Source organism: Myotis myotis, unplaced genomic scaffold, assembly GCF_014108235.1.
Source record: "Myotis myotis isolate mMyoMyo1 unplaced genomic scaffold, mMyoMyo1.p scaffold_m19_p_16, whole genome shotgun sequence".
In the NCBI taxonomy this organism is placed as follows: Eukaryota; Metazoa; Chordata; class Mammalia; order Chiroptera; family Vespertilionidae; genus Myotis; species Myotis myotis.
The window spans coordinates 4,530,526-4,543,474 of NW_023416320.1; the positions used below are offsets into that span (position 1 = coordinate 4,530,526).

Here is a 12,949-nt window from a genome sequence, read left to right on the forward strand (position 1 = left end):
TGCGCACGCACACACACACACACACACACACACACACACACACATTCACTGTTCACTATAGAGTCCTCACTGCAACATGTGGTGAAGGGTGGGTCCTGGTGTCAGTGACCTCCTGTCACTGGCTGTGGATGGAATGAGTATGAAGTCTCCAGTCTTGTGGGGTCTGTGGCTGAACTCAAACTTCCAAATTATGTCTTGAAAATGTTGACAAGTGTGAACTAAATGGCCTTAGAGTCCAAAGACTAGCCTCACAGCCGTGTCTGCAAGTCATTTCCTGCCCACTAGGGGGTGCACGAAGCTTGTCTGTTTCTACAGTTCAGGCCTAAGGGTGACTAGCAGGAACTTTTACAAAGAATGGCCCAGTGCAGTGAGCATTGCACTTCCGTGAACTAATTTCATCCTCCTAACACCTCATAGTGTAAACTAATACAAAGAACAGTTCAATAAGTTGCTTGCTTTGTGGCTTTGGAGAAAATAAGTATTCCTCTGTCCTCCATGTTATCTATGAAATGGAAGTGAGATCTTAGCTCCAGAGCTGATGGAGATAAATGTCTGGTAAGGTGGCTGAGCCAAATCTATCTTCCCTCTCTCCAGTTCACCTGGACCCTTCCGCTGGCCTGACCACAAGGTCACATCTCTGCCATCTCACAACCCCTCACTCACGCATGTCCCCTCTTCCCACCCCGTGTCCCCTCACTGCCCACTTCCTTAAAGAATCTTCTGCACCCTGCTCACTCCCTACCTGCTGTCCATGCCTCGCCCCACTGCAGTCTGTCCTCTTGGGAATTTACTCACATCATCATCAAAACCACACACTTGGTTATTCCCGCCTTGGACTCTCTTCTCCTTGGATACTGTGTCACTATGGTCTTGGGGTCTCCTATAATGGGACTGCTTTCCCTCTGCCTCCTTCCTTTATGGACTCCTGGCCCTTTCAAGTAATTAGTAAAATGATTGTTTGGAATTTTCAGAACTTTTAAAATTTCTCTATGTGAAACCACCCAGGCGTAGGGCAGAAAGTGCCTAGATGTGTAGGAAGAGATGTGTCTGGGAGAGGAAGACAAAGTGTATGAAGAATGTGATTTCATTTCCATCGACAAGGCAGTTCTCCAGTGTGAGACTAGAGTGGGTAACCATCACCCGGTGCCTACGGAAACTGCAGGTTCTAGCTTCCTTATTAGAGCGCCTGGTGCAGAACGTACGGTGTGAGGTCAGGGACTATAATGAGTTTCCACAAGTCTCCGAGGTGATTCTGATTAAAGGGGTCCCCAGGATCCCTGAGCAAAGCTGCACACCAGGCTCAGAGGAGGAAGTGTAGGGGCTGCAGGTGCTGGGATGGGAGAGGCTCCAGCAGGGATACCCTGCTCTGCTGACCTGGCATCTTCCCACTTGGACATTCTTCACATTATAGATGAGTATACAGATGATGATGATGATGAGAAAACGTTTTCAGCAGGTAAGTTGGCCATAATGCTTACACCTTGACCTCCCCTTTGTAAATTTAAATTCTTTATTGTTTAAAGTATTACATATGTCTCCTTTTTGTCCCATTAACCTCTCCCTGGCTGTTCCCATCCCTCAGCACATGCCCTCACTCCCCTACTGTCTGTGCATATGCGTTATGCTTATATACATGCATACAAGTCCTTTGGTTGATCTCTTACCCCCCACCCTCCCCTGCCTTCCCTCTCAGGTTGTACAGTCTCTTTGATGCTTCTATGTCTCTGGCTCTATTGTTCATCAGTTTATGTTGTTCATTATATTCCACAAATGAGTGAGATCACGTGATATTTATCTTTCTCTGACTGGCCTATTTCACTTAGCAAAATACTCTCCCGGTCCATCCATGCTGTTTTAAATGGTAAGAGTTTCTTTTTTACAGCAGCATAGCATTCCATTGTGCAGATGTCCCCCAGTTTTTTAATCCACTCATCTGCTGATGGGCACTTACGCTATTTCCAAATCTTAGCTATGGTAAATTGTGCTGCTATGAACATAGGGGTACCTTGACCCTCTTTGACCCATAAACACCCTGCTGGGGCTCAGCCCTGGCAACCCCACAGGGAAACCTTCCCCAGCCATGCTCCTCCACCATCTCCTCATCTCACTGCTGTGACCCACACAGGCCCCTGTCCACAGGGAGATCCTGTCTTCTTTGAGTCCTGGGGTAGGAGTGCGTGTGTTGGGGAGCAGAGACTAAGCTGTTGTGAGTGACTACTTCTGTTCCTCTTTCCCACAGCAGGCATATGTCAGCCACAGTCCTTAAGTGGACAAGAGACTGTAAAGTGTGATGTGATTCCTCCACAAGGCCCCTTTTTACAAGTGAAACCCCATATGATTGCCTTGGCAGTCCTCATCTGAGCCACTGGGCTCTTGTTCCCTTGGCAAAGGGCAGGGGTGGATGGAAAAGAGGGGTCAGGGAATAGCGGGCAGAATGTAGACAGAGTCTTCAGAGACTAACTTTTAGTTGTTGATTTGAATTCTCTCTAAGCAGCAAAGAATGTTCCTGCCTCTGACAAGATGAGTGTGTGTTTGCTGGGGTTGGGCAGGGTCCTCCTTGTACTCATCTGGTTAGCAGGGCAGAGTGCCCCTGCCTTTGTCACAATGGCCTCAGGGATAGGGCATAGTTTCTGTGGGTTCGAAGGGCCAGGCAGGGTCAGGAATGTGGACGGATGGACTGGGATGGAGCAGAAAGAGGTTAAGCAAGAGGGTGGCAGCAGTAGAGGGCGGAAGCCTCGGAAGTGTCTCTAAAGCAAATTTGGGGGGTGAGAAAGGGAGATGACCACTTGTCATTCTCTTTCTAGGAAGAGTGCAGGAATCCCCCGGGCTGGGTGTTCACTAAGAGGTAACCTGAGGCTACTGGGTAGGAAATGGCAGACCTGAGAACCCAAATTGGAGGTTTTGAAACTACTCAGAAAACTGAGCTTTAATTCCAGACTTACAGTTTGGTTATGGCTACTTTTCATTCACTCATTCATTCGTTGATGCATGCAGGAAGCATTTATTGAAGAGTCATTGGGCAAGAGGCTTTATTCTGAGCACTGGGATAGGACAGTGAACCATACAGAAATGCCTGCCTCCCTGGCGCTTCCATTCTTGTGACTTCTCACTCTTACAAGGCCATCTTGAGGCCACCTCAGGTGTCCTGGCAGAAGCAGACAGCCCCCAACATCCACTCCTTGCTTAATTCCTTATAGACCCTGAAGATACAGACACATCTGCATGTATTACCAAACACTGTATATACGTATTCATATAATTGTCATGACACCCTCATTTTGAGGTCCAATGCTGGAATCTCTAACACTTTCATCTCTGGAGTCCAGTCTAGAACCCACATTATTTCCCACGTGTCAGAAGTGAGCACCTGGTCAGTTTCTTCCTCTTCCTGTGACCCTTTCCCAGATCCTCTCCTTTCGTCCCTGCATGTATCCCCACCTCATCTCAGTGGAGACTTTCCATCTGTGTAGCCTGTTGTGGCAATTTATCCCAGAGCTCAAGCATGCCATCTTCAGAGATGCTCTGGGTGAGCAGTTTGAAGGGAAGAGCAATTTTGCTTGTGTTGGAAGGAGAGGAATGGTCTAATCTGAGAATTGTCTGTTTTCTATTTGGCATTAATGCCCGAGGGCAGATTTCTTTCCTTTTTTTCCCTTAAAATTTTTTTTAATTGATTTCAGAGAGGAAGGGAGAGGGAAAGAGAGAGAAAAACATCGATGATGAGAGAGAATCATTAATTGGCTGCCTCCTGCACACCCCACACTGGGGATTGAGCCCACAACCCGGGCATGTGCGCTGACCCCCTGACTGGGAGTCAAACTGTGACCTCTTCTTGGTTCATTGGTCCATACCCATTACCAAAGCTAATCTGGAAGCCCCTGTGGGCAGATTTCAAGCTGCTACAAGAGGAGGTTTCCCAGAACATAAAAGCGGCCGAGCTCTCAAAGGACATGCAAGGTGTTGTGTTCTCCAAACTCCTGGCCATGCTTGGGGACCGCAAGGCTCTTCAGGACCTCATGGACAAGGTGAGGGTCCCCGCCACTTCCTAAGGCTAATCCGACTTGTAAATGGGGGATGTTTCAGGGTCATAGCCAAGGTGTGTGGGGAAAGGAAAATGGGGGTAATCTTAGTGGGATGAGAAGGTTGTCTGAGGTTGGGGACTATGTCCTGTGCCCAATGACCAGGGCCAGGAAGGCAGCCCTCACAACTGGGGGTGCTCCATGTTCCCTGGGGGTTCATGGAGCCATTACCCCCACTCCTTGGTTAATCACTTGTAGACGCAGAATTTACAGGTGAAATCACTGATGTTATTATCACCATCATTAATAAGCCCTGTCTCCTATAGCTTGAAGAGGAACCCTTCGGTCATTTGGATGGCCCTGGTGGCACCATCCTAACTGAACTGCGAAAGGACTTCCGTTATCCAGAGGTTGGCCCAGGGTGCCTCATCCTTTACCTGCTTGAAGCCTTAATGGGTAAGAGTGGTTTGGAGGAAGAATAGGGGTGGGCCTCCCAGAGCCCCATACAGGCTACATTAGGTGTCACCTCTCCAAACCCCTTGACATGCTATGATTTTTCACCCTCACATCACAGGCCTCTCCGAGGTCAGCAGGGCTCAGTGGGATGAGCTTGCCCTGTGATAGAGCCTGAGGCCGGCAAGGCCAGCCAGGTTCATGCGGCGGATCAGTGGGCGGCGATGCCAGGTCCAGCCACAGAAGCCCACCCTGGACCATGTTAGGGAGCTTCCTGAGACCATCCCACGAGTATGAGCAGAAGGGGGACTTTCCAGGGCAGGGAACTTGACCTTCACACCAGCGAGTTTTATTCCTCTGCCTCAGAGTTCGCTTCTAAAGGTCTCAGTTCACCGTGGGGAGAGGAACATCTGACTCTTTCCCCAAATGTCCCCCTGTCCCCAGTGCTGAGTGACATCCAACATGTCCTGCTGGCTCAGTCCATGGAGAAGAGGATCCTCCTTCCGCAGAGGGACCTGGTGAGCAACCCCAGGGGCCAGCGTCCTGGGAATAGAGTGAGGGAAGCGGGATAAGAATGGTTCTGAGAAAGGAGAGATGACTGGGGTTGCTGCTGGGAGGGGAGGGGAGGTCCCGGTGTGGGTCTGGGAATTCCAGGCTGCATCTCTGTCTGGGAAACAGGCCCAGTGGGCATGAGTCTACCTGGGGGAAGGTCTCTGTTTCCATGGCAACCCTGCAGAGCCCCCTCCCCCCCCAGTTCTAAAATAGCCATCTGTGAATACAGGTTTGTGGAGCTCAGGGCATCTGAGTTATACCCCTGATGTACTCATACAGTTACCATTTGCAAATTGGACACACTCTCTCTGTATGCATATATATGTAAGGACATATGTGTGTAGACACGTACATCACACATTGCACACGCAGGCATACGCACACAATTCCAAACCCCACTATTCTGCTGAGTGAGTGTCAGTGTCCCTATTTATCAGCTGAGGAGCCAGGGCTCAGTGATTTCCAACAACGTGTCCATGGTCACACTGACTGCAGACAGGAACAGGTCGCGACCCCAAAGCTCCTGCCCCCACAGTCACCCTGCATGACCCCTGGCCCTTGGGACCGAAGGCTCTCTCTTCCTGACCTCAGAGGCTGGCCTGTAACATCTGATACTGTTTCTTCAAGGTGAGGAGCATCCTGGAGCCCAACATCAACTGCTCTGAGAACACTCCCTTTACCCTCCAGCCTGAGCTCCTGGCCCCACTCCAGGGGGAGGCCTTGGCCATTACCTATGGGCTGCTGGACGAGTGTGGCCTGAAGATGGAGCTGAACAGCCCCAGGTCAACCTGGGACCCGGAAGCCAAGGAGCCCCTGTGTGCCCTCTATGCGGCCCTCTCCGTGCTGAGCCAGCTGGCTGAGGCCTGAGCCCACCTGGGGGCAGGCCAGGGAGTCAGTCCAGTGAGCTAGTCAGTCCTGGTCCTGTCCTTTGCTGCAAACACCCCCAGGCTGTTCTCTGTATCCGTGAGTCTGTATCTATTCCACAAATAAGTGATAAGTCTTTGTCTTTGTCTGTTTGACTTATTTGACTTAGCACAAGGCCTTCGGTTTGTCCATGTTGTCACATATGGGGATGGGTTGGAAGGTGGGGATCATGCATGGACATAGGGAGAACATTGAAGGAGTTTCCCTAATTGCTCGGGCACTCAGTGGTATATTTTAAAAAGTAGGAGCTTGAAAAGTAGATATATTTAATTCTGCTTTAAATAGATTCCAGGAGTATTTTGGGGATATATATATACTCATAGGATCACATCTTTGTGCTTCATCTATTGAATGACTGTAATTAGTGCTATTTTCTAATGAATTTATAATTTACACCAGAAGGTGGCAGCATTGACACACAGAAGGAAGCTTGGTGATGGCAGACACTTTCCTTGATTTGCTTTGAGACTTCTGAGTAAAGGCAGGCCCCTCTCTCTGCTCTGCTCTCCCTCCTACCCCCTTCTCCCTTCCTCTCCCTTTGCTGCCTCCCCACTGCATTGATGTGGAATAGGCTGGGAGAAATGGGGCTGGGGCAGAGGGGGTCAACACTGGCTTCTTTTTATAGCTTCTAGAACCTTCCTTTTAAACACTGCATTGGTTGTATTGAATAATTCCCATAAAGAGCTCTGGGAGGTAAGAGTGAGTTATGGGGAACTTAGAGCTGTTTCCAGTGTTTCCGGAAACGCCAGCCCTTCTGCTGGGATTACTATGGTTGTCTGGGAAAGCTGTTGTCTCATGCTGAGCCCAGGCAGAAGCCATGAAGAGCTTGAATGTTGCTCAGTAAGCAGGGTATATAGTTTCTAAATGAAATCAGCCAAGCATGGGAACATTTCTCAAAATATTGCAACCTTGGTCAACCCATCGGAAAGCAGTGCTGGCACAAATGATAGGGGGACTTATGGCCTGATAGATAGAGCACCTGCATTAATCTGGAAAATAATAATATTATTTTAAATCTTAGAACACATATACTTATGTGAATAGGGGGTTAAGTTGTTCCTAAGTTTTCTTTCCAAGGCCTGTGTGAAGCGATGGAGGAGCTGACTCAGCTGTGAACTCAGCAAGCAGAACCTATAAGCATGGTCAGACCCACCGACCAGGAGTCAAAACATCATCTCATCAACATCATTTCGTTACCTCATGACAATAGCTTATGTCTGGGGACCTCCAGAGCTGTGCATAGCTCCATTGCATCCCCAGCCTCACCCCAGCCCCTTCCCCTGTATAACCCTGTCCCCCATTGAATGCTTGTAAACACCCTCTCTTCTTGGTTAGCTGGCCTTCTCAATAAATGTCTTCTATGATTCGACCTTGCCTTTGTTATTGGACACAGCGACAGGCAGCCCGAGCCCAACCAGGGGTTTCCTGGTAACAAAAATGTGGGAATTTGCTGTCTTCTTGGAGAACGGAGCCCGTCCTCACGAAGACTTGTGGCTGCACAGGTCTGGGCTGGAGTCTGAGGTCAACGCTGGGCGACCTCTGCTAGATAACTCCATTCTCCCCACTTCCTTTATCTCGCTTTATGGGGTTGGTATTGAATCAAATTAAATAATGTCTACAAAGAACCTACCCAGTGCCTAACAGGTAGGTGATACTCAATAAGCTGTTCTCGAGTGAACTGAACTGAGACAACAGTGAGGGATGCCTTGGAAGCCTGGGTGTCCCTGCTGTGGTCCCAGGGCAGCCCCAAAACCAGGGGATGGGAGGAGAGACTCTGTGGTCTGGGATGTTGAACTCTTCAATTTTTAGAAATTCTCAGGCCGTGGAGCATGTCTATGGATGTCCCTCCCCTCCCTCTGGTAGGGACTCTGGGCTCTGCTCTTCTCGCCTGCTTCACAGCCTGCAGTAGAGCACTCATCACTAGTTGTGTGTTTTTTTTAACATCAGGGGTCTTTTAATTTGAATCCAGTTAGCTCTGGGTTATGTGAGATTGGCTTTAAATCCGACCAGTCCTAGTTGTCACAGAGGGAACCAGACAGGGATTTGCTGCCAGGATCCACCTTCTCTCCTTTCTGAGGAGGTGGGGAGCCTAGGCTGACAGTCTCCTAAGATTAGGGAGGAAGGGAGTGTGTGAATGCAGTGTGGGTAAGCTGTGCCAGGCCTTCTTCCTTGGCGTTTTCAGGCCAGCAGGGGGCAGGAGAGTGTGCTCCCACCTGCCCCAGGTGTGCTGGGAGCAGAGGCAGGAGGTCTCCATGCAGCTCAAGTCAGAAAGGTACTGCAGGGGCATCGTGCCCAGCTGGCCTTCCTGTGAATGTCTCTGGTGGATTTGCTTCTAGAGGACATTGAGACCGTCCCCACGTGGGACCGGAGGCCTTCTCCCCCTGTACTTGGGCCTCTCAGGCTGTGTCCTTGCTGATTGTTCCTCCCCTGGATAGAGCGAGGCCCTGCATTCCTTCTACAGGCAGCTCCCTCCCTCCCTCAATAATTGGAACCAATTATGCAAGTTCTAACAGCACTTTTTAGATAATTTCTTATAGTTCCTGTTTAAATAATTATGTATGTATCTATCATTTATCTATCTATCTATCTATCTATCTATCTATCTATCTATCTATCCATCTATCTATCATATCTATCTATCCATTTATGTATGTATCTATCATTTATCTGTCTATTATCTATCTATCTATCTATCTGTCTATCATATCTGTCTATCTACCAATCATTTATCTACCTATCATCTATTTATTTTCTATCTTACTAGTTAGCAGTCCTTCCTTAATTTGGGGCAGCAGCTACTCAGATCTATCCTTCCCACTCATTCATTATAATTTGGGTGGGGCTGGGGTCAGTGTTTTTGTAACAAGCCATGCTCACTGAGCAATGCTGATTGGATGAAAGGAAGGAAGGATGGATGGATGGATGGATGGATGGATGGATGGATGGATGGGTGGATGGATGGATGGATGGATGGGTGGATAGGTGGATAGAAGCATGGATGGGTAGAGGGATGGATGGATGGATGGAAGGAAGGATGGATGGATAGAGGGATGGATGGATGGATGGATAAATGGATTGATGGATAGAAGGATGGATGGATAGGGATGGATGGATGGATGGATGGATGGATGGATGGATGGATTGATGGATGGATTAATGGATAGAAGGATGGATGGATGGATGACTGCAGACTGTTTCTGTCTCTTCGTTCTTTGAGCAAAGACTTATGGAGTCTCGTAAAGCAGAGTCTCTGCTTTACGACGGGCACTGAGCTGTCTCTGGCGACACAGTGGTCATGGACAGATGAGGCGCAGGGGCTCAATTCACTTTCCCCAGCAGCTCCTGGAGGGGCTGGAACCAACCTGTCCGTGAGAGCAGGTGCTGGTGGGGCAAAAGCTGGGTGAGAGGACGCCCTGAAAAGACGTGTGGGGGGAAGGGCATGGGAGACCGAGGCCAGAGCCCGCTGGCTGCTGCAGGACGTCTCCCTGGGGACATCCGGGGGTTTCCTCAGCCCAATGGGAGCGCCAGCCGTGCCCTGTGATGTGTCTGGAACCGCCTCCTGCCAACACACCGTCTGTTCTGAGCATCTCAGTATCGGTGAGAGCCGGCTTTTCCCACCCACGGCGGCCACTTCGCTCAGGGGCCTGTGGGCTCTTCCCAGAGCAAACCCCCGGCAGCGCCCACAGGTCAGGCTCCACCGTTCAGGGCCCTAAATTAAGGGGTGGCTGCGGGTCGGGCCCGGGCCCGTGTCTGCTGCTCGCTCCTTGGAACAATGCGGCCCTTTTATGGCCGTGGGGGCGGCTGGGGGGGGGGCGGGGTGCGCTAGGGGGCAGCTGGGGGGGCGGCTGGGTCTCCTTGGGAAGCCCCTGAAAGACGATGTTAACCGGCTGGGAAACGCCTCCACCGCAGGTTGGTTTGTCTGAGATGCTCTGCCCCGAGCGTATTGGCTGCTGGTTCTTGTCTCTGTCCCGGGCTCTCTGGGCATTTAATGGCCTGGGGGGTGCGCTCTCCACATCTCCAAGGCCCCTCAGTGCACAGAATGCGCTTTAAGACCCCACCACACCACAGCGTCTGGGCTTTCCTCGTGGCACAGGGCGGCTGGCTCCGGGCTCTGAGGGCGCGTTCCTGAGCCAGGGCGTCCTCTCCTCCTGCGGCCACAGAGCCCTGTTGACGCTGGGACACCCCATCCCTGCTCCTGAGAGACTCTGGGCTCCCCCGGCCAGCAGCCCCCCCAAAACAGATGCGCCTGTGGGCCTGTGCGTGTCAGGATGAGCGTTGGCCTCATAGGGCGGTTGCCATCGGAGACGTCTCTGTCTGGTCCAGATCCCGGAGCTTTGGAGGCTCGAGTGTTATCATGGGAGCAGCCTGGGAGCCCCCTGATGACCCAGGAAGGGCGGGGAGCGTGATGGAAGGAGGGGGCCGGGGCAATCCGGGCTTGCAGATGGGAAGGTCTGGTCAAGGTCGCCTGGTCCACACTTTGCCAAATGGAGGGATCTCACCTGACCGGACAGGTGCTTGTCCAGGTGCAGTCTCTCTCTCTCTCTCTCTCTCTCTCTCTCTCTCTCTCTCTCTCTCTCTCTCTCTAAATGTGTGTTATTGGTTTCAGAGGGGAAGGGAGAGGGAGAGGTAGAGAGATAGAAACATCAATGATGAGAGGGAATCATTGATCGGCTGCTTCCTGCACGCCCCCAACTGGGGATCAAGCCCACAACCCGACATGTGGCCTTGACTGGAATCGAACCTGAGACCCTTCAATCTGCAGGTCGATGCTCTATCCACTCAGCCAAACCAGCCAGGGTCAGGTGCAGTCTCCATCTATCTCTCCCCACGCCACGCTCTGGGCCCCGCTGTCCCAAGGCGAGAGGGAGGGTCTTAGGAAACTACAGGAATAGAATGAAACGAGGCTTCAGGTCCCACTCAGGTTCTTCCTCTCAGCCCATCTTTTGTCCAGTTACCCGGCCAGCAGCTGGGATGAGACTCTCCTGGCACCAGCGGCCCCTCTTCCTCCGTCTCTGACCTTGTTCTTATCGTGCAGATACTTTCCAGCCCTGCCGGGTCCAGGTGGGACCTTCTCCCCAGGGACGCAGCCTGTCCCGGAGCCCCAGGCCAGCGGTTCAGGTCTTGCAGCTGGAGCCCACCCTGCCGAGGAGACTTGTGCTGCAGAGGACACATGGCTCCCGACGGCTCGGCACTGTGCTCTGTCTTCTGAGGTGGGCGGTGCACCCACCACTGGTGAGTCCGCCCTGCAGTGGGGTCAGGCTACTGGGCTAGATGCTTTCCTAGGCCATGCAGCTCAGTCCATGCGCAAAACGCTTACCTTCAAGTCCTGGGCTGTCTTGGACCATCGGTCTGTGTCATCCAGGGGTAGCTCATCAGGAGATCCCCAAGCACTTACTGAGAAATGAGAATGAACCCCCCGCGGTGGGGACCTCAGTGAATGATCAGATGTGCCACGTGCTAAGTCAGGACTTTCCCTTTCCCTGTGTCAGATCCCCAAAGCCGAGGGAGACAACATCATCATCATCATCATCATTGTTATTACTGCTGTTCCTGTGCTCAGCTCACAGGCATGGCAGCTGGAGTCCCAGGCTGAAATCCCTACTCCGCCACTTTCTAAGTGGGTCTCTTGGATAAATTGCTTCCTCTCTTGGTGACTCAGTTTTCTCACTCATGGTGGTACCCACTTCCAAGTTATCATGCATTTAAGCACTTGGAACAGTGCCTCAGGAGGCCGGCAGAGGCTGCTCTAAGGCCTCTTCCTTTGCCCGTCCCCGCCCCCTTGCTCAGCCGTGGAAGCCTTAGGTAGCAATGCTTCACTGCTTGGCCACAGCCAAGGGCCTCGCTTTCATCGATGTTGAACTTGTTGCCTTGCAGCTGGAAAGACCATTTGATTAATTTGCTTGTTGAGGAAAAACAACAACAGTGTCTCTGGTATCATGGTGAAGAGAATGGAATTGGCCTTGGGAACATTTGGTATTGGGAACCAGGCTGTGCCCTGTCCCACTGGTGACCTTGGGCCGGTCCAGTCACCAGATTTCTTCCATGTCTGTTTTCTCACCTGTATGAGAAGGAGAATGGCACTGACTCACAGGGCTGCCTCGGGCCCACGCGGTGACACGGATAGGAGTGGGTGTGGAAGCATCTTGCTAACCTCTCTTGAAGCTTTGACTTTCTTTCTTTCTTTCTTTCTTTCTTTCTTTCTTTCTTTCTTTGTTTGTTTGTTTGTTTCTTTCCTTCCTTCTTTCTTTCTTTCTTTCTTTTCTTATTGATTTCAGAGAGGAAGGGAGAGGGGGAGAGAGATAGACACATCAATGATGAGAGAGAATCATTGATCGGCTGCCTCCTGCACATCCCCACTGGGGATTGAGCCCGCAACCCAGGCATGTGCCCTTGACTGGAATCGAACCGGGGACCCTTCAGTTTACAGGCCGATGCTCTATCCACTGAACTAAACCGGCCAGGGCGAAGCTTTGGCTTTCCGATGTGGGAGGTGGGACGATGACACCCTCCTGTGAGGGTTCAGCGAGAAACGCCACAGAGGACTCAACACAGAGCCTGGCCCACAGTGACTCCTCAGCATGTGCTGGTCATTGTGCCCAAGGTCCCATGCAGACATAAACAGGCACGGACTTGCAGGATGGCTGCCCAGCGCTAGCGCATGGACCACGGCTGGGAAGCAGATCTTCCCGCGGCCTGCAGATAACTGGCCTCCGGAGGGCTCGGGCCCGTGACCCTGTCCTCATTAGCCGTGTGAACCGGCTGGCCCAGGCTGCCCTCGGCAATGATTCCTGCCAGGTCACAGAGAATACCTCCCCCACGAGCCGCGGCGAGCAGCCACCTCTGACCCTGCTCACTTAGAAGGTAATCAGCCACAGCCGCCCTCAATCATGTGTCCAGCAGGCATTTATCAGGGGACATTCTTGCGGCTCTCAGTTCACCGTGACTCAGTGCGCCGGCTGTGGACGCCTTCTGAGTGCCCGAGATAAGAACAAGGCCAGGTATCT

The 12,949-nt window shown here is 51.6% G+C and overlaps 1 protein-coding gene across 2 annotated transcripts in view; it reads left to right on the plus strand.

Annotated features, from left to right (window-relative positions):
* LOC118670592 (gasdermin-C-like) overlaps positions 1 to 7,314 on the plus strand; it is a 75,389-nt gene extending 68,075 nt beyond the window's left edge. Inside the window, exons 28-32 of one of the 2 annotated variants that reach the window (XM_036337656.1) lie at positions 1,412 to 1,456; positions 3,886 to 4,022; positions 4,343 to 4,472; positions 4,914 to 4,987; positions 5,649 to 7,314. In XM_036337656.1, coding sequence (XP_036193549.1) covers positions 1,412 to 1,456; positions 3,886 to 4,022; positions 4,343 to 4,472; positions 4,914 to 4,987; positions 5,649 to 5,888 — 626 coding nt within the window. In that variant the 3' untranslated portion in view covers positions 5,889 to 7,314. Of the gene's footprint in view, positions 1 to 1,411; positions 1,457 to 3,885; positions 4,023 to 4,342; positions 4,473 to 4,835; positions 4,988 to 5,648 lie in introns of both variants that reach the window. The other variant, XM_036337657.1, reaches the window with a different exon arrangement.
* The last annotated feature ends 5,635 nt before the right edge of the window (positions 7,315 to 12,949 follow it).